Source organism: Tiliqua scincoides, chromosome 1 (assembly GCF_035046505.1).
Source record: "Tiliqua scincoides isolate rTilSci1 chromosome 1, rTilSci1.hap2, whole genome shotgun sequence".
Taxonomy (NCBI): domain Eukaryota; kingdom Metazoa; phylum Chordata; class Lepidosauria; order Squamata; family Scincidae; genus Tiliqua; species Tiliqua scincoides.
The window spans coordinates 57873216-57894849 of NC_089821.1; the positions used below are offsets into that span (position 1 = coordinate 57873216).

General features: G+C 42.7%; 1 protein-coding gene across 1 annotated transcript in view; it reads left to right on the plus strand.

Annotated features, from left to right (window-relative positions):
- Window positions 1-21634, plus strand: part of MUC6 (mucin 6, oligomeric mucus/gel-forming) — a 56616-nt gene that overhangs the window by 25048 nt on the left and 9934 nt on the right. Inside the window, exons 9-24 of the mRNA XM_066619528.1 lie at window positions 146-284; window positions 653-757; window positions 1503-1575; window positions 1822-1959; window positions 3115-3276; window positions 5410-5504; window positions 6153-6285; window positions 10692-10941; window positions 11238-11290; window positions 11384-11493; window positions 12858-13009; window positions 13309-13450; window positions 14361-14471; window positions 16569-16754; window positions 19863-20102; window positions 20922-21078. Of these exons, the coding sequence (XP_066475625.1) occupies window positions 146-284; window positions 653-757; window positions 1503-1575; window positions 1822-1959; window positions 3115-3276; window positions 5410-5504; window positions 6153-6285; window positions 10692-10941; window positions 11238-11290; window positions 11384-11493; window positions 12858-13009; window positions 13309-13450; window positions 14361-14471; window positions 16569-16754; window positions 19863-20102; window positions 20922-21078 (2246 nt within the window). The remainder of the gene's footprint in view (window positions 1-145; window positions 285-652; window positions 758-1502; window positions 1576-1821; window positions 1960-3114; window positions 3277-5409; window positions 5505-6152; window positions 6286-10691; window positions 10942-11237; window positions 11291-11383; window positions 11494-12857; window positions 13010-13308; window positions 13451-14360; window positions 14472-16568; window positions 16755-19862; window positions 20103-20921; window positions 21079-21634) is intronic.

Sequence of the window (21634 nt, forward strand, 5' to 3'; positions counted from 1 at the left end):
CATGTATAAAGATAATTAACTTCAAAATAACAATGCACAAGGAGGAAGAGAAAAATGTATAACCAACAGAAATCAAAGTACAAAGGGATGAGTTGAAATCTGTTTTGCTGGTTAAAACCCAATATTTTTCTTTTCTTTCCCCCAGTACATGTACAATGGGACAATGGAGCTGTACGGAACTACCATGCCCAGGCAGATGTTCCCTGGAAGGGGGTTCTTTTGTCACCACTTTTGATTCTAGGCCATACCGTTTCCATGGAGTTTGCACCTATATTTTAATGAAGGTATCCTCATGTCAGTGTCATATAAGACCTTGTCCTGAGTGTTGAACTGGCCAAAAATGTAAAATGCTCACATTTCTATATGAGAGGCTCTTTAACATGTTACAGTCTTTTAGGGATATAATTAAAACCATGAAGTGTCAAGGTGACGAATAGGTTTCGTAGAGGTATACTTCTCAGGGAGCCATGCTAGGTTGCAACTCTCTTTGAAGTAGAGATTCAGTATCAAACCTGGATTTCCCTCTACATAGTGACTAAAATATTCTGGTGAAAACAAATATTTGGCACAGCATGACAACATTCAGCAAAAATGAAAAAAGGAAAGTGAAAACAATTGTTCTTTTCCTTTCACAAATTTGCTTTGCTTCTAGAGTCCCATGTTACCACACAATGGAACCTTGATGGCAGTGTATGAGAGGTCTGGTTATTCCAGTTCAGAAACGTCACTGGCAGCTATCATTTATGTCTCAGGAAAAGTAAGTCTTATTCTATAGAAACATTGTGGACAGCGTGCACTGAAAATGATAGAATGGACATTATTCAGTGAAAGTTAGGTGCACAAGACCAATTGGGTACAGCTGGAGTTAAGAATACACACAGGATTGTTGGCAAAATCTTCAGATGCAGCAAACAGAAAGGTGGGAGACTGCAGCTCCTCCTTCATGCATAAGGGGAGGGGCTTCTCTTGCATAGTTCCACCCCCTACATACATGGGTGGAGTGCAGAGCAGCAATTGAGGAGAGGGAGGGGGCTTACTAGGCTCCAGTGTCAGTGTCACTGTACACTGGATTTTGGAGACCCAACTACAGGGAAATGATAGGTGTAGGGAGGAGGGTGGATCAGACCAGGAATGGAGTGGGTCAACGGCCTTTACAGGTCCATGCAGACTTGCACAAACAATATTGAGGAGGCCAAAAAGTCCCCCACAGGATGCAGCAGGTGTCACATTAGCACCACTGCATCACCGCTCAGGAAGTTAGGTGGGCTGCAATGCTATACACACTTCTGTGGAAGTAAGTCCTGTTGAATTCAACAAGACTTACTTCTGAGTAGATATGCATGCACTTGGACAGTAAACTAATTAAATTTAAAGTGAACATGTCATTAAATGCACTCAGTAACCATCTTTGTCAGCAAAACACTTGGCCTTTAGCTCACCTTGCCATCTAGTCATTAGCCCAGCTTTCCGTTTAAGGTTCTATATTCTCTTTTTCCACACAGGACAAAATTGTGATTTCCAAAACTGATGCCTTAACTGATGATGGTGAACTTAAGCGGCTACCTTATAGATCAGGTAAGATAAGAGGGTATAATATAGAATGTGCACTCCCTAAACAGACAATCAAATCAGCACTGCATAATTGTTACACATTGTTTATTATTACTGTTTTAAAATATGTTGCCACTGAACCTATACATTCAGATTAGGGTAAAGTGCTAAATTTCAAAATAATCTACATAGAGGAAATATGTTAATATATTTAACAGTGTAAATGGATATGCCATAATCAACATTCTTTAGTTATCTAAATCCTTTTAGGGGACATCACCATCTTTAGACAATCATCGACTCATATTCAGATGTACACAACCTTTGGATTGGAGCTGGTAATTCAAACACTGCCCGTGTTTCAAGTTTATATCAAAGTTGGACTTCACTTCAAAGGCAATACCAGAGGTAAAGGATCCACTTCCCATTCTCTCTTGGCTTCAGTGACTCAAAGCTGTGAGACAATATCAAAAAACTCCCCCAGATTTGTGTTCTCTTAGAAACAGAGTTGGAAGGTACCTAAACACCTAAAATGTCATCTAGTCCAACCCCCTGCCTGTAGCAGGAAATCCTCCTAGGGCATCTCCAGCAGGTGCTTGTCAAGCATCTGCTTGAAGATCTTCAGTGCGGGAGAATCCATCACCTCCCTTGGCAGCCTGTACCACTAAGGAACTGCCCTTAGCAGGAATTTTTTCCTGATGTTCAATCGGAATCTCTTCTCTTGCAGTTAGTACCCATTGGATCTAGTTCCACTTTCAGAGGCAGTTGAGATCAAATTTGTCCCTTCTTCATATGACACTATTTTAAATACTGTATAGCAATGAAGTGTACATTTCATATACCAGGTATATCTGTGTGAACTAATTTGCTTCAATCCAGCAAGAGAGATGCACATGTGGAAGCAGACTTCCATACTTGAATTCATTCCTGTTTCCTGCAGAACAAATGACACTGCCAGCCATCCTGTGCTGTGTGGATGAGGATGCGAAGAATGCATATGTCCCTTTGCCCAATTTGGCTATTTGTTACATATGATTACCTCAAGATCAGGAACATTTGGTGCAAAAGATGAAATACTTGGTTAAAGGAGGAGCTCTGTTATATATTTTCTGCATTGTACAAGCACGTCCCTATAATTATGAATTCTGCAGAATACCCCACAGATTAGGTTTTAGGATGAGTTCTGGTTGAGGTGAACTGATTCAAGGTCAAAGTTATCACTGACCCATTACGCACTGGAAAGTTTTGGAATAGCCTGACAAGACTTCAAGACACTTAGCATTTAGACAGAGACTATTTAAATCTTTAGATTGTGAAAGGCATTCTGAATTACATAACCCAATCCAGTGCAGAGATTGGGTCAGACTAGAACTCACTTGTTGCAGAATCCACAACATCTTTACAGAGTGCAGCCCAGTAGTCCTGCCTTCCTGAACTATGCAGTATCCTTGTACCATATAGGTAGAATTCTCTGGCCTACCATATTAACAAAACACTTTTCATTGTTACTGCAGAAAAATACTCCCTAACTTACATTTGTCCCATGTTTTTCCATGTCTCCAGGGTTGTGTGGTAACTACAATGGAGATACTACCGATGATTTCATGACCAGCATGGATATTGTTGAAGGAACAGCACCTCTCTTTGTTGATTCCTGGAGATCAGGAAATTGCCCCGCTGCCATAGAAAGAGATACAGATCCTTGTTCTATGAGTCAATTGAACAGTAAGTGAAACAGTCTCCTACGTCAAATTGCTCAGTTTATGTTTGGAGTTATGATTTCTGTAAATAACACTTAAGTGGAAGAGAGTGTCCCAAAAGTCAGCTGAACTGTAAATACTGGACGTCCAGGAGCCACTGGCAAGGGCACTGAGCCTCCAGCCATTTGCAACAGTTGCTCTGTAGTGCATGGTAATGTTTGCAACACTGCACTGACATGACATCAAGAGATGCACCGCTATATGTGCCCTATAGGATTGGGCTGTATGTCCAACAAAAATTGCCAGGCACCCCAATCACAGATGCTCATATAGTGCTTGTCCTTCAGTCTTCTCCCTCACACAAGTCACTGTGGGCACAATTCTAACCCACTTTCCAGCACTGACATACGGGTAGTGCAGCTCTGAGGTAAGGGAACAAACATTCCCTTACTTTGAGGAGGCCTCTGTGAGTGACACCCAACTGCAGGATGCAGCACCCGTCCCATTGGCACCGTTATGCCAGTGCTGGAAAGCACTGTTGGCAACTTCACTTATCTGTAACTCTGGGTCACATTAAGGAAGTATACATTTTTTTACTATGAATTTGCTCCACCTCCAGGAGAAAAGTGCTTTGGCAGCTTTGTATTCATCATTGTTACCACGTATTGCTTATGTTAGCACTTAAGATACTAGGCCCCCATATGAATAACATGCACTGATCCCTACCCAAAAGCTCATACAGGTCCAGCCTATTTATACACGAATTTTTTATACATGGATTTGGCTCAACACAAATGGCCACTGCAAATGGCCTTTTGCACCTTTTGCAAAGGTGCAAAAGAGAGCGACTAAGATGATTACTGGGCTGGGGTACCTTCCTTATGAGGAAAGGCTACGGTGTTTGGGCCTCTTCAGCCTAGAAAAGAGGCGCCTGAGGGGGGACATGATTGAGACATACAAAATTATGCATGGGAAGGAAAGTGCATAGAGAGATGCTCTTTATACGCTCACATAACACCAGAACCAGGGGACATCCACTAAAATTGAGTGTTGGGAGAATTAGGACAGACAAAAGAAAATATTTCTTTACTCTGCATGTGGTTGGTCTGAGGAACTCCTTGCAACAGGATGTGGTGATGTCATCTGGCCTGGATGTCTTTAAAAGGGGATTGGACAAGTTTCTGGAGGAAAAATCCATTACGGGTTACAAGCCATGATGCGTATGTGCAGCCTCCTGATTTTAGAAATGGGCTATGTCAGAATGCCAGATGCAAGGGAGGGCACCAGGATGCAGGTCTCGTTATCTGGTGTGCTCCCTGGGACATTTGGTGGGCCACTGTGAGATACAGGAAGCTGGACTAGATGAGCCTATGGCCTGATCCAGTGGGGCTGTTCTTATGTTCTTAAATGGGAAGGAATGTGCTCTCTGGAGAAGGGGGAAAATGCATCCCTTTAAAATCAGTTTAAAAAACTGAACAGTCCTTTAACAATAGCCTCCTTAATGAGAGAGAGAGAGAGAGAGAGAGAGAGAGAGAGATGGCAGCTGACTGACAATCCATTAATCCTTCTCTCTCCAGGCGACCCCTCTCTTTCCCCTGAGCATGTGAAGGAAAGGTGATCACTTTGCATTGGTGAAGGGAGGCACTGAGTGAAGCGCCTTTGTAAGCGCTTGTAGGAAGACTGATTGATGGATTGTCTTCTTAATTATTCTTATCTTACATCACAAAGATAAGGCTGTTACATCAGCAAGGCTGTTTTTAAATCACCAGAGCAAAGAAACTTTGTTTTTTAAATTGATTTGCTATAGTGCGTTTTTGCCATCCACATGAGTGCTTGGAATGGAATCCACGCGAATAATGAGGCTCAGCATGTACTTAATGTATTCTTGCTTTTTTTTCCCTTATGAAGGAAAAACCAAGAAGTTCAGACCACTCAATCTATTGTTATGTTCTGTACATTGCTAGATTTCACATTTACTAATGCCTTAAAACAGTGGTTCCCAAACTGTGGGTTGGGACAGTCATGAGGTTCATAAATTAGGCCAGGCACATCAGAAAATAGGTTACAAAAGTCGCTACATATTCATATCTCCATTGTTCTTTTCCTGTCATCTATCTTAAGATTGGTCCAAACAACTTTGGCTGTGTCTTTTGTCTAGAAATGTGTGCAGAAACTCACTGCTCCATTCTTGTGAAGAAGGATACAGTATTTGAAAAATGTCATTCAGTGGTGAATCCTGTTCCATTTTACAAGGTAGGAATTTCTACAAAGCAGGACAAGCAGCTGCTAGATATCTGATTCTGTGGTCACCTAAGATGATTCAGTGCCTATCCACTATTATTTAGAATCTGATTATTTCTCCCTCTTTTTATGTAATCCAGTACAGTGAACCCTTGATTTAATAGACCAATGGAGGACAGAGATATCCATTAATGATGAAAGTTCATTAATGGGAAGGGGGAAATAGAAGCTGGGAAGAGAGTTGAGAACAAATCCATATAAAGCCTTGCATAACCTTTAGTCTGTTTGGAATAGTGTGCTTCTCTGTGCTTGGTCAGACAATCCTGGAGCTTCCCTAAGACTCTGGAGCTTCCCTGCATTTGTCTGTAGTTCACTGCAGCCTTAAAAATTCCCTTTCAGAGGCTGTTGCAAGCTCTGTTGCTTGCTAGCTGTCATTAGTATCTAGGATTTGTACATGTGAACATATATGAACACATGAAGGTGCCTCATAGGCTGTTAGTACATCTAGGGCAGAAGTGGCTATACTGACTGACAGAGGCTCTTGCCGAGGCATCAAAAGCTGAGTGTTCAGTTGACACACATGCCCATGTGACCCAGTTCATAAGCTCTAGCCAACAAAATCTACTCTTAACAAAGTTATGCTACCTGGTTTGTTTGCAGAGATGTGTGTACCAAGCCTGTAACTATGAGGAGACTTTTCCATATATCTGTTCTGTCCTGGGATCCTATGCACGCATGTGTGCTTCAATGGGCCTGATCCTTGGGAACTGGCGGAGCGCTGTAGACAACTGCAGTAAGTAGTCTCCAACTGATTCTTAAATATATGTGGACATGCTACTTTAATTAGTATTGCTTCAAACTTTGAAAAGGCTGACATTCTGTTAGCACAGTTATAAAATTAAATAAGTGATACTGTATTGTGCTTTCTTGGATTTTTGAGATTTCAGCTCCTGCAATTAGGCAAAACCGAACCTGATAGCACCACACTAAATGTTTTGAAACTTAAAACTACAGGGAGGCCTCCCATATCCTCAGATTCAGTTATCTGCGGATTGAGTCCTGGGCCCTCCCTCAACGTGCACCCCTCCACACGCCCCCCTCTGGAGGCGAGAGCAGTTCAGAAGGAGTTTCTGAGCTCAGCTACTGAAGGCCTCAAAATGCCTTATTAGGCATTAAAAATGTTGTGTTATTTCAATAGCTGAGCTCAGAAATCCCTTCAGAGGCAAGGCTCCCATGCCTCTTGAGGGGGGCACAGTCCCTGGACTGCAGATACAGGCATTTGCCTGTATCCGTGGTTTCAGCTATCCGCAGATGGTTCAGGAACCCCTGTGGATAAAGTGGCATGCCTGTACTATTTTAATAATAATAATAATAATAATAATAATAATAATAATAATAATAATAATAATACAGATATTTATATACCGCCTTTCTTGGTCGTCAGATTTCTCCTCAGACTTTATTCAAGGCGGTTTACAAAGGCAGGCTGTTCTAAATCTCCGTAGGGATTTTTACAATTGAAAGGTTCTATCTTTCAAGAACCACAACATTTCAGATGTATCTTTCTGATCTGATATCACATTCTGGCCTCCAGTTTTCCTCCCACGCAAGCTGACAAGCAGCTCCTTCATCTCTCACATGGAGGGCAGCCAAGACACTTCTTCGCTCACACCGAAGAGCAGGTGGAATAACTCGGCTTGGCTTGTCAGCTGCTTCCAGGTCTCACCAATTCACGGTGCCAGTGGCCTCGAACTGGCGACCTGAGGATGTTATCAGGCAAACGGAGGCTCTACCCTCTAGACCAGACCTCCTGCCCTTTTAGAGGATTATATTTAGAGCATTGATAGTCCCTAGAGATGGTCACCTTCTCCTGTGTATGACATATCTTTCCTTATCAAGCCTGTTTCAATAGGAAAGGAATTTACAGCTTTGGCCAATACAATGGACACAACACTCCTAAAGAGAAATAGGCATTTGGTTCCAATAACTGAAACCAACTCCACTTGCTCAAAAACTTGACACAGCAGTAACCTACTCTAGTGAATAGTGCAACATAATTTTCCATTTCATAGAAGGGAAGGGGTGAACTTATTTATTTAAGAGATTTTTACCCTGCCTCTCCTCTGCCAGAGCAAATACCCAAGGCAGCTTACAATTTCCAGTTTAAAAATACAATATATAAATAGATAAAATCACAAAAAATAAATAAGATCAATTGGAGGGCAAACTATTTACAACCAGGGTACTGCTACAGAGGCACAGGAGGCAGACAACCCATCACCCAAATGTCAGATGGAACATAAATGTTTTGAGCCTTCACTAAACGCCATGAGGGATGGTATAGATCTTAATTCCCCTGGTAGGGAGTTCCATAATTGTGGTACCACTACCAAGAAGGCTCACCCTTGTGCCACCATCCCCCTAACTTGGAAGAAATGTGGCACTTGCAGGAAAGCCCCCTCAGATGACCTAAGAGGGCGGGCTGGAATATATGGGAGAAGGAGGTCCCTCAGATAAACTGGCCCCACACCATGAAGGACTTTAAAGGTCAATACCAGCACCTTGAATTGTACCCAGAAGTAAATAGGCAGCCAGTGTAGTCACTAAAGCAGAGATCCAAGGGAATCAAACTGCCTATCTGCAGTAACCACCGTGACTGCCGCATTCTGCACTAGCTGCAGCTTCCGAACCATCTTCAGGGGCAGCCCCCTGTACAGTGTGTTACACTAATCCAATGTTGAAGTCACTAGTGTTGACCACCGTGGTCAATGGTGCGGCTATTATAATGCCATTGCACAAATCGATAGTAAGGCCACACCTGGAGTATTGTGTCCAGTTCTGGTCACCACATCTCAAAAAGGACATAGTGGAAATGGAAAAGGTGCAAAAGAGAGCCACGAAAATGGGCTGGGGCAGGGCCTAGGAGAGGGGGGTAAAGGGGGTAATTTGTACCCAGGCCCAGGGTCAAAAGGGGGGGCCAGGAGCCAAAGGAAGGGGCCCAGAAATTTTCAGAGATCTTACGCTTTCCTATCTACTCAGACTTGTTCCCTGCACAGGATGCTAGGGACACTACACGACTGGGGATGCTGGGGACACAACTGATGCCACATGGGTTGGTAGACCTGGGCTCCACTTTTCCAGCTGTCTCTACCCTCCCCCCACCCTGTTTCACCCCTCCTTGCCCCTATTCTGCTCACCTGTCACTTCTCTCCTCCATTCTGTTTCACCCCTCCCCCTTTGCAAAGGGGCCCAAAAGAAACTTTGTACCCCCTGATAAAATTCCTCTCAGAGGCCCTGGGCTGGGGCACCTTCCTTATGAGGAAAGGCTACGGTGTTTGGGCCTCTTCAGCCTAGAAAAGAGGTGCCTGAGGGGGGACATGATTGAGACATACAAAATTATGCAGGGGATGGACAGAGTGGATAGAGAGATGCTCTTTACCCTCTCACACAACATCAGAACCAGGGGACATCCACTAAAATTGAGTGTTGGGAGAGTTAGGACAGACAAAATAAAATATTTCTTTACTCAGCGTGTAGTTGGTCTGTGGAACTCCTTGCCACAGCATGTGGTGGTGGCATCTGGCCTAGATGCCTTTAAAAGGGGATTGGACAAGTTTCTGGAGGAAAAATCCATTACGGGTTACAAGCCATGATGTGTATGTGCAACCTCCTGATTTTAGAAATGGGCTATGTCAGAATGCCAGATGCAAAGGAGGGCACCAGGAGGCAGGTCTCTTGTTGTCTTGTGGGCTCCCTGGGGCATTTGCTGGGCACTCTGAGATACAGGAAGCTGGGCTAGATGGGCCTGATCCAGCGGGGCTGTTCTTATGTGCAATAGCTGGAGCTAGGCAAACACACCCCAGGCCACCTCTGCCACTTGGCTCTCGAGGGAAAGCTGTGAGTCCAGGATCATTCCCAAACTGCACACTTGCTCCTGCAGGGGGAGTGCAACCCAATTCAGAGCAGGCAGATGACTCAGTACTGGCATTGAGGATTTCCTGACCAGGAGGATCTCTGTCTTTTCTGGATTCAACTCTCATGAGTCTGCTGTGAACTCACAGGAGTCTACTGTTCCCACATTATGTTGCTCACATGAATTGCTGACTGACTGCTGAAACTAATGTAGGATTAAGCAAGTTTCATTGTCAGCTGACTTCCTGCAAGTCTTCTAGCCACTGCAGAAATCTACTTGGCTGAAAAGCAGTTAAGCATTTTCCACATATGTTCCTGGTAGTTTGTTTCACTAAATTCCCTGCCGTTTTGTTACTGCTCTCCTGAATGAGAGAAAGATGTGGGACAGAGTGCTTGTGTTAGGGAGTACAGTACTGTACTTTAAGGTTTCTGAACAACAAAACCTAATTTGGCGACCCCTTTGTAACATCTTGTTTAGATTACTGCAACACACTCTGCATGGGGCTGGCCTGGAAGATGGTCCAGAAACTTAAATTTGTGCAGAACATGGCAGCCCATGTGGTTACCAGGGCTTGGTGATTCACTTCTGTCAGGCTGCTGTTCTGGGGACTACACTGGCCACTGGTTTGCTTCCAGGCCCAATTCAAGGTGGTGGTCTTGACCTTTAAAGCCCTAACAGCATGGGCCCAGAGCACTTGAGGCTCCACATTCTCCTATACGTTCTGGCCTGCTCCCTGAGATAATCAGAGGGGAGCCAACACAAGGGGGAAGCAGCAAGGAGTAGGGCCTTCTCAGCTGTGGCACCACAGTTATGGCACTCCCTCCCTTGTGAGTAATGAAGTGCTCCCTTCTTTGCAATGTTCTGGCAAGGGCTAAAAACATTGTTATTTCAGTTGATGTTTGTGTAATGATGATTTTCATATTGTGTTTTTTAATGTTTTGTGTCGACTTTTATTGCCACTTTTAATGGCTATCTTTTATTGTTTTTATTACCATCTATTGTAGTTTTATTGCTGCTTTTATTTTTCTGTACTGCTATGCTGTGTTTACGGTCCTATGTTTTATATTTTTATGTATTGCTGATGCTTTTATGACATTCTGTGCTGCTGCCACTGGTTTTTCCCCCCTTTGCTGTGTTATTATTGCATTGTTTTAAACTGATGATTTTTATGGTAACATATTTTTTATTTTGTGTAAGCCACCTTGGACGCCCACACTCATGGGAGAAAGGTGAGGTAAAAATACATTAAATAAATAAAATAATGTTTCTTTTCTATCTGCTTTCAGCTATTCCATGTACTGGAAATCAGACTTTCAGTTACAACACTCAGGCCTGCGACCGGACATGCCTGTCCCTCTCCTACCGAGACATAGAATGCCACCCCACTGACATCCCTATTGATGGCTGCAATTGTCCCAAAGGGACTTACCTGAACCACAGAAATGAGTGCGTCCGTAAATCCCAGTGTCCTTGCTACTTGAAAGACAGGAAGATAATTCATGCTGATCAGTCAACCATAATTAGTGGAGTTACCTGGTAAGTATCTGTTGCGAATACAATAAATTAAGATTTTGCCTGCCTTTTTGTTAGCATATTAGAGTTTCCTTTTTAAAAGTGCATTTGAATTAAATTTCTCTTAAAAATTAAATAGAACTTGGAAGAGCAACTAGTGTAATCTTTAAAAAAAATTAAACTGTTCCACAATTTCTCCAAATGGCACACTAGGGATAGTGATTTATTAGGGGCAAGCACCAGTCAATGAGGAGAGTTGGAAATATAGATTGATGCCGTAACCTTAGTGCATTCTAATATTCATCATTTTTTAATTCTAGCTATTGCATTAATGGGAATCTGAGTTGTACTGGCAAACCTGTAGACCCTGCAGGTATGGATTTAATAACACTTTTCCTTTGAGACCATCCATTTCCCCAGTGTTGCAGAAATGTCACCTCACAACTGTTTTCCTTTTATTCCTTAGAAAACTGCAGACCTCCCAAAAAATATATATCATGCTCAGCACACTCGACAAGCAAATATGGAGCTGCCTGTGCGCCAACCTGCCAGATGCTGGCCACAGGAATTGAATGTGTGAGTTCAGCACTCTTCTATTATTGTGACATAAGATGCATGCAAGAAATTGCAGTATTTCCTTTGTGAAATGCTAAACTACAGACATCACTGTGAACACTATTCACCTTCCATTTAGCTGGGCAGATAATCATTAAAAAATAGCAGCAACATTTCACGACTAATAATGTAATGACTAGGGGACAGGGAAGCCATTAGAGCATGCTGCTTTGGAGCTGAAGCAGAACTTCAACACCCTGTTGGCTAATTGAGGGCTGTGACAGTGATGCTTTCCATGTATGAGGAAATCAAGAAGCTTCCTCCACACGTCACTGTGTTGGGGGAGGGGGAGAGAAACCCTTTCCTCTCTCATCTGTGAAAGATGCATCATGGCTCACTTTGGGAGCTTCAATCCTGCCAGCACCATAAGCAAGGGAGATGGGACAAGCCATCTTGAGAGAGTGAGAACTCTGAGTAAAAGTTGGGCCTAGAGCATGAGGCCTACCATAGTCCATCCGCTTCACTCTGTTCCTCCATCTGTTCAGATCAGATTTTATCTGGGGATGTCTGTTTTTGCATGGTGTGCTTGTTTAGAGCAGTCACATATCAGCTTAGAATAACCTTATAGCAGATGCTAAGTTGAGATGCTGGCTCAAGTTAGCATATCTAAAAGTGCTCCCACCACTTGTTCTAGCTACCACTGCAGGTGTGCCAGGAGGACAGAGAGTATAGTTCATAGCACACGCACAGTCCCAGAGCTAGGCTTTCAATGGCATACAAGGGAGACAGCACACACAGGAAGCCAAGATCATGGCTGGGCCAAAAAGTTTAAGTATCTCCTCATGAATACAAGATGACTGACTCCTCCCCTTCCCCTGAGAAGCCTGCTGTTGTTTAAAGGAAACTTACCAAGTTTTTCTGCTAGCATGGGGCAGGTGTGGGGGGGGGGGTATGTGGCTCCCTTGTATAGTCCTTAGAAGAGAATTCTGGAGTCAGAAGAGGAAAGCAAAGGGATGGCCATCTGTGCAATGGGGATGTCACATTCAACTTCAGGGGTACTGATTGTATATGAGGTTCTGAAGTAAGAACCTCCAGGGTTTGTGTTGTGAGAAATCCCTCCCCCAAATCCATTTCCTCCTTAGAGTCATATGCCTCATTCTCGGATATGCCTCGTTCTCGGAGCACAGAGATCCCAGGACCACCACACCCCATAGCATAGTAAAGATAGATGTATCCACTGAATATGGAATTAAATGTTGTGTATGTGGAACAAATAGAACACAATATGTGGAACATTCTTAGTATGTGATTGTGTTGGAACTGGCTGATCCCAGAACACCTGCCTAATGTCTTCTGCCTTACTTACTATAAATAAACCGTTCCAGGTCCCCAGCAAGTGTGAATCAGGGTGTGTTTGTGCTAATGGACTGTATGAGAAACTAGATGGTACATGTGTGCTACCAGACGACTGTCCTTGTGAGTATGGTGGCATCTCATATGCAAAAGGAGAGGAGATTCATACTGATTGCAAGACCTGGTAAGAACTTACACCTTCATCCATTGGTTTCCATGGACAAACTGTGCAAGTAGGAAGTTCTAAACATTGCTAATGAGTCAGAAAACACAAGATCTAAGTCTCTACACAAGATCATTGCATTTATGACTATTGCCAGGTGTTGAATTTACAAGGAAATATCATTAAACCAACTACGTATATGATTTCAGAAAATGAAGTTAATATTACACTGAGGAGTCAGGTTTCACTAGAATAGTGTGCTAACATTACCCAGTATACATATTTAAAAGCTTTCCAACAACTTTTCTGTTCCTTTCCAGCACGTGCACAAGAGGAAAATGGAAGTGCACCCAGAATTCCAGGTGCTCTTCAACATGCAGCCTTTATGGGGAAGGTCATATCACAACCTTTGATGGGCAGCGCTTTGTGTTTGATGGCAACTGTGAATACATACTGGCAATGGTAATATCACTTCTATTGCAACTTATGTTCCATTATTTTGACTGACTGAATGTCTGGAAAAGATGGTATGGTAGTTTAAAAAAATACAGGCATTTGAATCAATGTAACAGATCAATGAAGGGCTGTACTTCAGAGTGTGTGTTTTGAGCTAAAACAATATGAACTTCAAATATTTACGATTATAATCTCAAAAGCGGGAGGGGGTCTTTAAGTCTTTCATTGCCTAAACACCACTTCAGCATATCAAAAGTCACCTTCTATGCAACCAGCTCTTCCCTTCAAAATTTAAATAAAACAAAATGTATTTCTTAATATGTTTTCATGAAAAGAAAGGAAATAGCTTGTAAAAGCAGTATTCCCTTAACCCAAGAATATTTACATAGCATCCACTACACAGGTAACATTCTATTGGTAAACTGTTAAAAAGATATAACGAGACCAATGGTCTTATCATTGATTCTTCCAAGAATAGTGTCATCTAACACCCTATCAATACCTTTCTTCCCTTTCCAATTAAGATGCTGAATGGGGTAATAACAAAAAATATTACAATTTTTTTGTCATAGGAATCTGTGGGAACTTCCAGCATTTAAAAAAAAACCTCTATATTGATTTATCCTGGTATTGCATTTTAAAAAGCAGACTGAACAGCGTACCTGTACTGTTAATCAAAATACCCATTCTAGTCTTGGTGGTCTCTAATGCTACAAGGCACTGAGTCTTGTGTTGAGTCTAACAGCAAATGGCCCCTGCAGTGCCAAGTTTCCATTCATACCCTAATTAGACCAGTTACTTCCCATTTGATCTGCTCCAGACATCCAGATTCTATAGAAGTCCTTACTTTATACTTTAAATCCTCTCATACAATGTGCTACTGTCAGCAGGTTCATAACTTTGCTTCTTTCCTTAGGATGGCTGTGGCATGAGTGGTTCTCCACACGCTTTTAAACTAGTGACTGAGAATGTTGTCTGTGGAAATACAGGAGTCACATGTTCCAGATCAATCAAGATCATCCTTGGGGTAAGAACATCTCGTTATTCATAAGCGGAATGCATGACAATTATTTCATCTTTTAAAAGTCAAGAGTATGAGAATAAAAAAGTAAATGTGATTCTTCCTGTGTTCCTATCAACCCAGCAACCTTCAATCGTAAGATACCACTATAATAACACGATAACATATGCAGCTTGCCCTCTGAGTTTGAATTCTTCCACTCTGATGCAGTGTGGTGCACCCAAAAGCTACATGGGTATTTGGTATAGACGGGATACCAATTCTCTCTATGAGAATGAAATTATAGATTTTAAAACCCAGAGAGAACTTTTAAAAATAAAATGGTTGTAACTTTATGAACATTACAACTGCGTGACATTAAGAAACATTCTTATAAAATCTTGGAAAAATTACTCAAATTGCCATAGGCCCAAATCCTAGCCAACTTTCCAGCACTGACATAGCTGTGTGAATGAGGCATGTGCTGCATCCTGCAATTGGGTGCAAGCCACAGAGGCCTCTTCAAGGTAAAGGAATGTTTATTCCCTTACCTTGAAGCTGCATTGCTACTGGAAAGTTGGTTAGGATTGTGTCATTTTAACACCTTTTTAAGTTACTCTGTCCTTGTTTTTGCGGTGAAAATTCAATTATGTAAACGGTCATTGCAAGATACCAGATTAACCTGCAGTGGTGAAGCACCACAAATTACTACATGTTCATTACCAAAAGTTAACTAAGATGAGAACAAATTCACAGGGTGAGCAGAGTGGTATGTTTATAATGAAATGCATCAAACAAAGTTTCACAGGCAAATTTCTTCCACCAAAAATGGGATTTGGTTAAAAAAATAAAAATAAATATTTATGCATGGTAATAGTATTTCAGTTAAGGGAATGAGACTGCAATCCTATCAACACTTACCTGGGAGTAAGCCTCATTGACTACAATGGGATTTACTTCTGAGTAAATATGGATAGGCTTGGGCTCTGAGTCATCGCCCTGAGTGTACTGTGCATCTGAACAGGAGTAATTGCAGGCCAGGGTCCAAGGAGGAAAGAGAGGGCTGCCGTGTAAATAATGTGAAGTGTGAATAATGGCTGGTACATTGTCCAAGGGATGGACAGAAAGAAAAAGGAAGAAAAGTGCTTCTTTGAGATTGATGGCAATCTCCTCCCACAGGCAGACTTATGGGTAGTATCTTAAGAAATTAACATTTTAGTTATGATGTTTAAGAATTTGTAATTGTCTATTTTCAGTACCAAAAATCTGCTTCAAATTTAAGAAGTTTAATGTTTTAAACTAACTTAGATGCCGATCTTGTCATGGCCTTGTGCTGCAGAACTAGTATTCTGGCAACGTGCAAGGTCCTTTATGGTGGCATGAAAACTGGGCCACTGTCACGTGCTGCCAGGCTGCTGCCACAAATGGCAAGAGGCAAGACACACATGGCAGCAGCTCTGGGAGGCTTCGCAGATGCCAATAAGTTGGTGGCAAGTGCAGGGAGATTCAGGGACATTTTTGGGTGGGGAAGATGGAGGGGCTAGGTAAAGAACTAGAGGGGGATCTTAGCAGTAAATGCACATGCCAGAGCCTCTCTCCCCATGTTTCATTTGCCCTGCCCCTTTTCTCTCCTCAGACTTATGTCAGCTTTATAGCTGGCATGGGTCCAAGGAGACCCATAAGCCACCAGGAGACCTACACAGAGGTAAGTAAAAATATTTTACTTACCTCTGGCAGATCTTCTGATCACACCCTCATCACTGGATGCAGCGCACACTTCACCAGCCCAGTTTCTTTGGCGCCAATGGTGGGCAATAGGATTGGGCAATTGATTGTGATTAAAAATATTTTTAGTGCATGCAAAAAAAATCACTTACAGTATTTTTATCTTTATGCAAATTTGGGCATTGTTATATATTTTGCTGTCCTGAACCATTTATAAGCATCTGCTGTAAAACAGTGATGGGGATACTTCCCTAGGAGCATGCTAATAAGAGGCAAAAAGACTAACAAGACTGTATTCAAGAAAGCTAGATATTCCTCACATCAGTGTGATAGGAAAAAAGTTTATAGCTGGACATTCTGTTCAATAGTTTTTCTGCTTACATGCCATTTTCCTTACAGAACCTGACAATCACTTTGGCAGACAAGACATACACTGTCTTTGGTGTGAATTCCCTAGCAGAATTCTCCATACATGAAAACACACTTCATTTGATTATTTACATCAGAATCCCTGGCAAATATGATATGACTCTTATCTGGAACAGGCACATGAACATATTCATCAAGATCTTCCGAGAAGCAAAGGTAATGTGAACGGCATCTCTCTAACAGGTTTTTCTTCCGTTTTCTTGGAAAATTTGTTTCTTTCAGCATATACACCAAATTGAATGCATGATCATCAGTGCAATGAATTATACTTCTAGAGAAATTCATCACAACCTGGTCTTTACAGAACAGAGCAGCTCGTAACTGCTTTGATTCACCAGAGGACCAGGGACAGGCTGTTTAATTCTGTCCTTGGCAGCATTTCTCTGCACAAAAAATCACCCACTTCTCTTCTCAAAGGGGAAAAGATACAGATAACCCATGTCTTCTAAGGGTGGAAAACCTTGAATAGACATGTGGCTGGAAATAAATAATAATAATAAATTCCATTGGAATTTATTTGGAAACTATAACATAAATAATTGGTGGGAGCATAGACCAGAAAAAGTGATAGAAAATGAGAAAGTGAAGATCTTGTGACATTTTTGAACACAAACTGATAAGGTTTTGGCACACAACACAGCAGACGATACAGTAATATTCGTGATTCACAGAGGCAGGCTTTCTCTAAATCCCTGAGAGGGTTTTTACCAGGGATGGAAACTCGAGTCAGTGACTTGGACTTGAGTCGTGAAAATGCGCTTTTTGGTGACTTGTTGATTCGTGAGTTGTGCGCATGGAAGACTCTGAAAAACACTCGAGTCAAGTGCCCCCTGACTGGGCACTCATCTCCACCTGTGTAGACTCATGTCTGTCTGTGCCTGGGTGTGCTTACTTACTGTTTTCACAGCACAAAAAACCTTGTGGGGCCATCATTCCTACCAGGCAAGAAGTAGGGAGGTTCCAGCCACGAGGTAGGGAAGGGTTAATAATGCATCTGAGCAAGTGGGGAGAGGCAGGAGAAAGCTATTTTGCCCATATCCCATAGGAAGGAATGAACCAATGACCATTGGACAAAGGGTGTTCTGATACTTTCTTTGGTTGAGGTAAAGTAGGAGGAGGAGCCCAAGGGGGTTCTTGCCTTACAGCTGGCTGCAAAAACTCATGGAGTGGGAGGATACATGGAAGGGGGGAGGCAGTTCATAGCAATCACATTTTCCACCACGTGGCTGGTTGGGAGGAGGAACCTTCATTGAATAACCGGCTAGAGTGGGACTGCTTCTGAGTAGAGCTGCCAAGGATCAGGTCGTCGTGGTAAGCCTCACAGCTGCTGCACATGACCCTCCTCTCTCTTGCAGCTTCTGTCCCTGTTCTCTCGCAATCCCTTCCACCCTCTTTCCCTCTTTACAGATGGGCAGGGAAAGCAGGGAAGTGTTTAAAGATATCTCCGACACACACACACACCCCTGGCAGCAGCTTCATTTTTTTCCACAGCTGGCTTTTTCAAGGAGGTGGGGCAACTCGAGTGCTTTAGAGTTGCGAAAGGGTGACTTAGCAACTTGGAAAGTGTCCCTGTTATGACACATTTTTGAGTCAAGTTGCAGGGGACGTGACTTGACTTGTGATACAAGTCAAGTCACACTGGGTTTTCCCATCCCTGGGTTTTACAATAAACAAAGAAGTTCTATCTGTCAAGAACAAACTACATTCAGATTGATGTTTTCAGTCAATTAAAAGCCCCCCTTGCCATTGCCACCCAGTCAGGTTAATCTTTCAGTCAGAAATCACCACATAGCTACTTTGAAATTATTTTTTTAAAGCCCATTGGGGGGAAAAATTGCAGAACTACATGCAATGTATAGGTTGTCTCTCTGTCCCACCTATGTAATTATGATGCTCACACAGACACACACACCACAGCCACATGGGGCAGAACAACAGAGAAGTAGTTGACATGCCGCTCAGTGAGTGTGTGAAAGGAACCAGGGCCTCACACACATTTTCTAACCCTATAGGTCCAGAACAGAGGGCTACCCACACATTTTAAATAAATGAGGAGGTATGGTGTGAAATACAGAAATTAATACTAATAGAAACACAATTCAAAGTCAGGTAATGCTTGTGTTAGGACCAATTCAAAAATAACAGTGTATTAAACAACATTTGAATCTTATAGGATCCTACCTAGCAGCTAGATAGTAAGTTAAAGAAGCTGGGGGGGGGCGCTAGTAGGGACATGAAGGTTCCTCAACAGTCTGCAGTTTGCAAAATGAAAACATAGAGTTTAAGAGAATTTTATGCAAACTCAGATAAGTTTTTGAATGGTATGAGCTGGTTTCGATATAGACATAGGGCTGTTCAGACAGAGGAGGCAAAAATAGTTGAATCCCATACATTCCTATATTCTGGAAATGTTATAAGCTAACAGGGTCCAGTCTCCAGTGCCAATTAGAAACTCACAGTTTCCAAGGCAGAAATCTGGAAAAACAAAGCAACAAAATGAGCTTTATAGTCTCCACGTAGGAGATGAATTGAAGGTATCACAATAGGTTGGAACTCAATTTAAGCTACACTTGTGATATGTCAGTGGGCATTTCACCCCTTAAAAGCAGAGCCTCATCATCATGAGGTAAAAATATCTTCCTCAATTCAAAAGTCCTTCTCTCATGTGAGCAACTGCAGCATTCTCAAAATCACAAAACTGTAAGCCTCACAACCTTTTTATTTGCTGTTGCCTCTCAGCTCTTTTTATTTGAGGCACGCAGACACACACACACACACACACACACACAGTGCTGGGTGCTTGCCAAGAGAACATGACTGAGGCTGGTGATGTGATTTAGAAGTACAACTGAGGGCAAGAGGCCTTAAAGTCCACAGGCCAAGAGAAAGGCCACACTTTCAATAGTTAGACCAAACATAGTCTCCTTCCCTCACTCCATCAGTTTGGATTAGAAAAAGCCTTGCCTGCTCTTTAGTAAATTCCATGGGCAACGCACTGTGCTTATTAAATTGTTCCCACAATAAGAATGTATTTGTCACACCTTTCACCCTCACCTCTCTTGTCTTTCCCTGCTGAACCACTGAGCTGTGCCGTTGATTACTACAAAGGGTCCCAGCACATGATATAGTTCTCCCCCATGTGCACATGTTAACGCAGGTTTAAAAGCACAACCATTAACAGGGTCCATCAGCTTTAAATAATAACATGGACTGTTAATTACTTTAGTGACTGCTATTATTGTCTTCTTTTCTTATTCAATCTAGGATCAACTCTGTGGTTTATGTGGTAATTACAATGGAAACATAAGAGATGACTTTGAAACCCGAAGTAAATATGTAGCATCAAATGAATTGGAGTTTGTGAATTCCTGGAAAGAGAATCCTTTGTGTGGGGATGTGTTCTTTGTGGCTGATCCATGTAGTCAGAATCCCTATCGCAAAGCATGGGCAGAGAAGAAGTGCTCCATCATTAACAGCTATGTGTTTTCTGCCTGTCACAGCAAGGTAAAAACATGAACAGGGCTCCTTTAATAGTGTATCCTATGCCTCAGTGCTGCATATTTGCACACCATGTTAACATTTTTCCAACAAGTTTTTGCATTCCAACTTCCGCTTTATTTCAATTTTTTACAAATACTTGAAATATAGACCTTTAAAACTAACTTACTAATACAGAAAGCAGACTCTGGATTGATTGACTAACAGCACAATCTTATGCATGTTTACTCAGAAGTAAGTACCACTGATATCAATTAGAGTTACCCATAGTGGGCCCAATCCTAGCAACATGCTATGCCAGCAGAACATGGATTCCACCAACAGAGCATGCTTTCCAGCATACAAAAGCAAACACAACTCCCCCAGGGATTGTGGCCTGGCCACCACCAGAAACAGGAGGTTGCTGGGTCTGTGTGGCAATGGACCACAGATGTCCACCGCCTCTGGTAAGGCTGCACAGGGGCTAGGAGGGAGGCAGTGAGGGGAAAAATGGGGTGGAAGTGGGTGGAGTGGGTGGCGATGGGCAGAGAGGAGGACAGACTGGGCCCGGGAAGGGGTATGTTTGGCGGCAAATGTTTGGGTGCTACTATATGGCAATCATATTTTGTTGACTTGAGTGATCCCTGAGGCATCTGGTGGGTCATTGCGAGATACTAGTTGGCCTGATCCAGGAGGGCTCTTCGTATGTTCTTAAAGTTCTTCTGAGGGGTGCTTGTGCAGTGAGATCTGCTGGTAGAGCAAACTGTTTTGCAAATAGGCTGGGCTTTTTAAAAATTATATTATTTTGTTTGAAATAAATTCTTAATTGTTGTGTGTCCACTACAGGTGTATCGCAAACCTTATTATGATGCTTGTGTCCGGGATTCATGTGGATGTGACACTGGAGGAGATTGTGAATGCATGTGTGATGCCATTGCTGTGTATGCAAAAGCTTGCTTAGATGTTGGTATCTGTATTGACTGGAGAGCCCCAGATTTCTGTCGTAAGTTTTTAGTATTTTTTTTAAATAGCACAATTCTAACTTGTGCTGGAACTGGCAGACCAGCAAGCCTGCGCTGTATCCAGTGCAAGTTTGGGGCTGGCTGTGGCTCAACCCGAGGCAAGGGGAAATAATTCTCCATACCCTGGGTACAGCCGCAGCAGCCCCAAAGGGACTACTTGGATCTGCGCCCCCACAGACCCCCGTGCTGGCTGAGCTCAGCCAACGTGGACTTAACAGGCTTCAGCGCAGCTGAGGCTGGATGCAACCTCCTCAGGCTGGCGTACATCCTTGCGTTGGCCCAACTGACTCCAGAGTGGGTGCAAATGTGCTTTACAACACATTTGCAACCCTCCTGGGCCAGTGCAAGGGACTTGCACCAATCCAATGAGCGCTTAGGATTGCACTCTAAGTGACTTAGGGTGCAATCCTAACCCCTTATGTCAGTACTTTCCAGCACTGGCATAGCAGTGCCAATGGGACGTGTGCTGCATCCTGCAGTTGGGTGTCATTCACGGAGGCCTCCTCAAAGTAAGGGAATGTTTGTTCCCTTACCTCA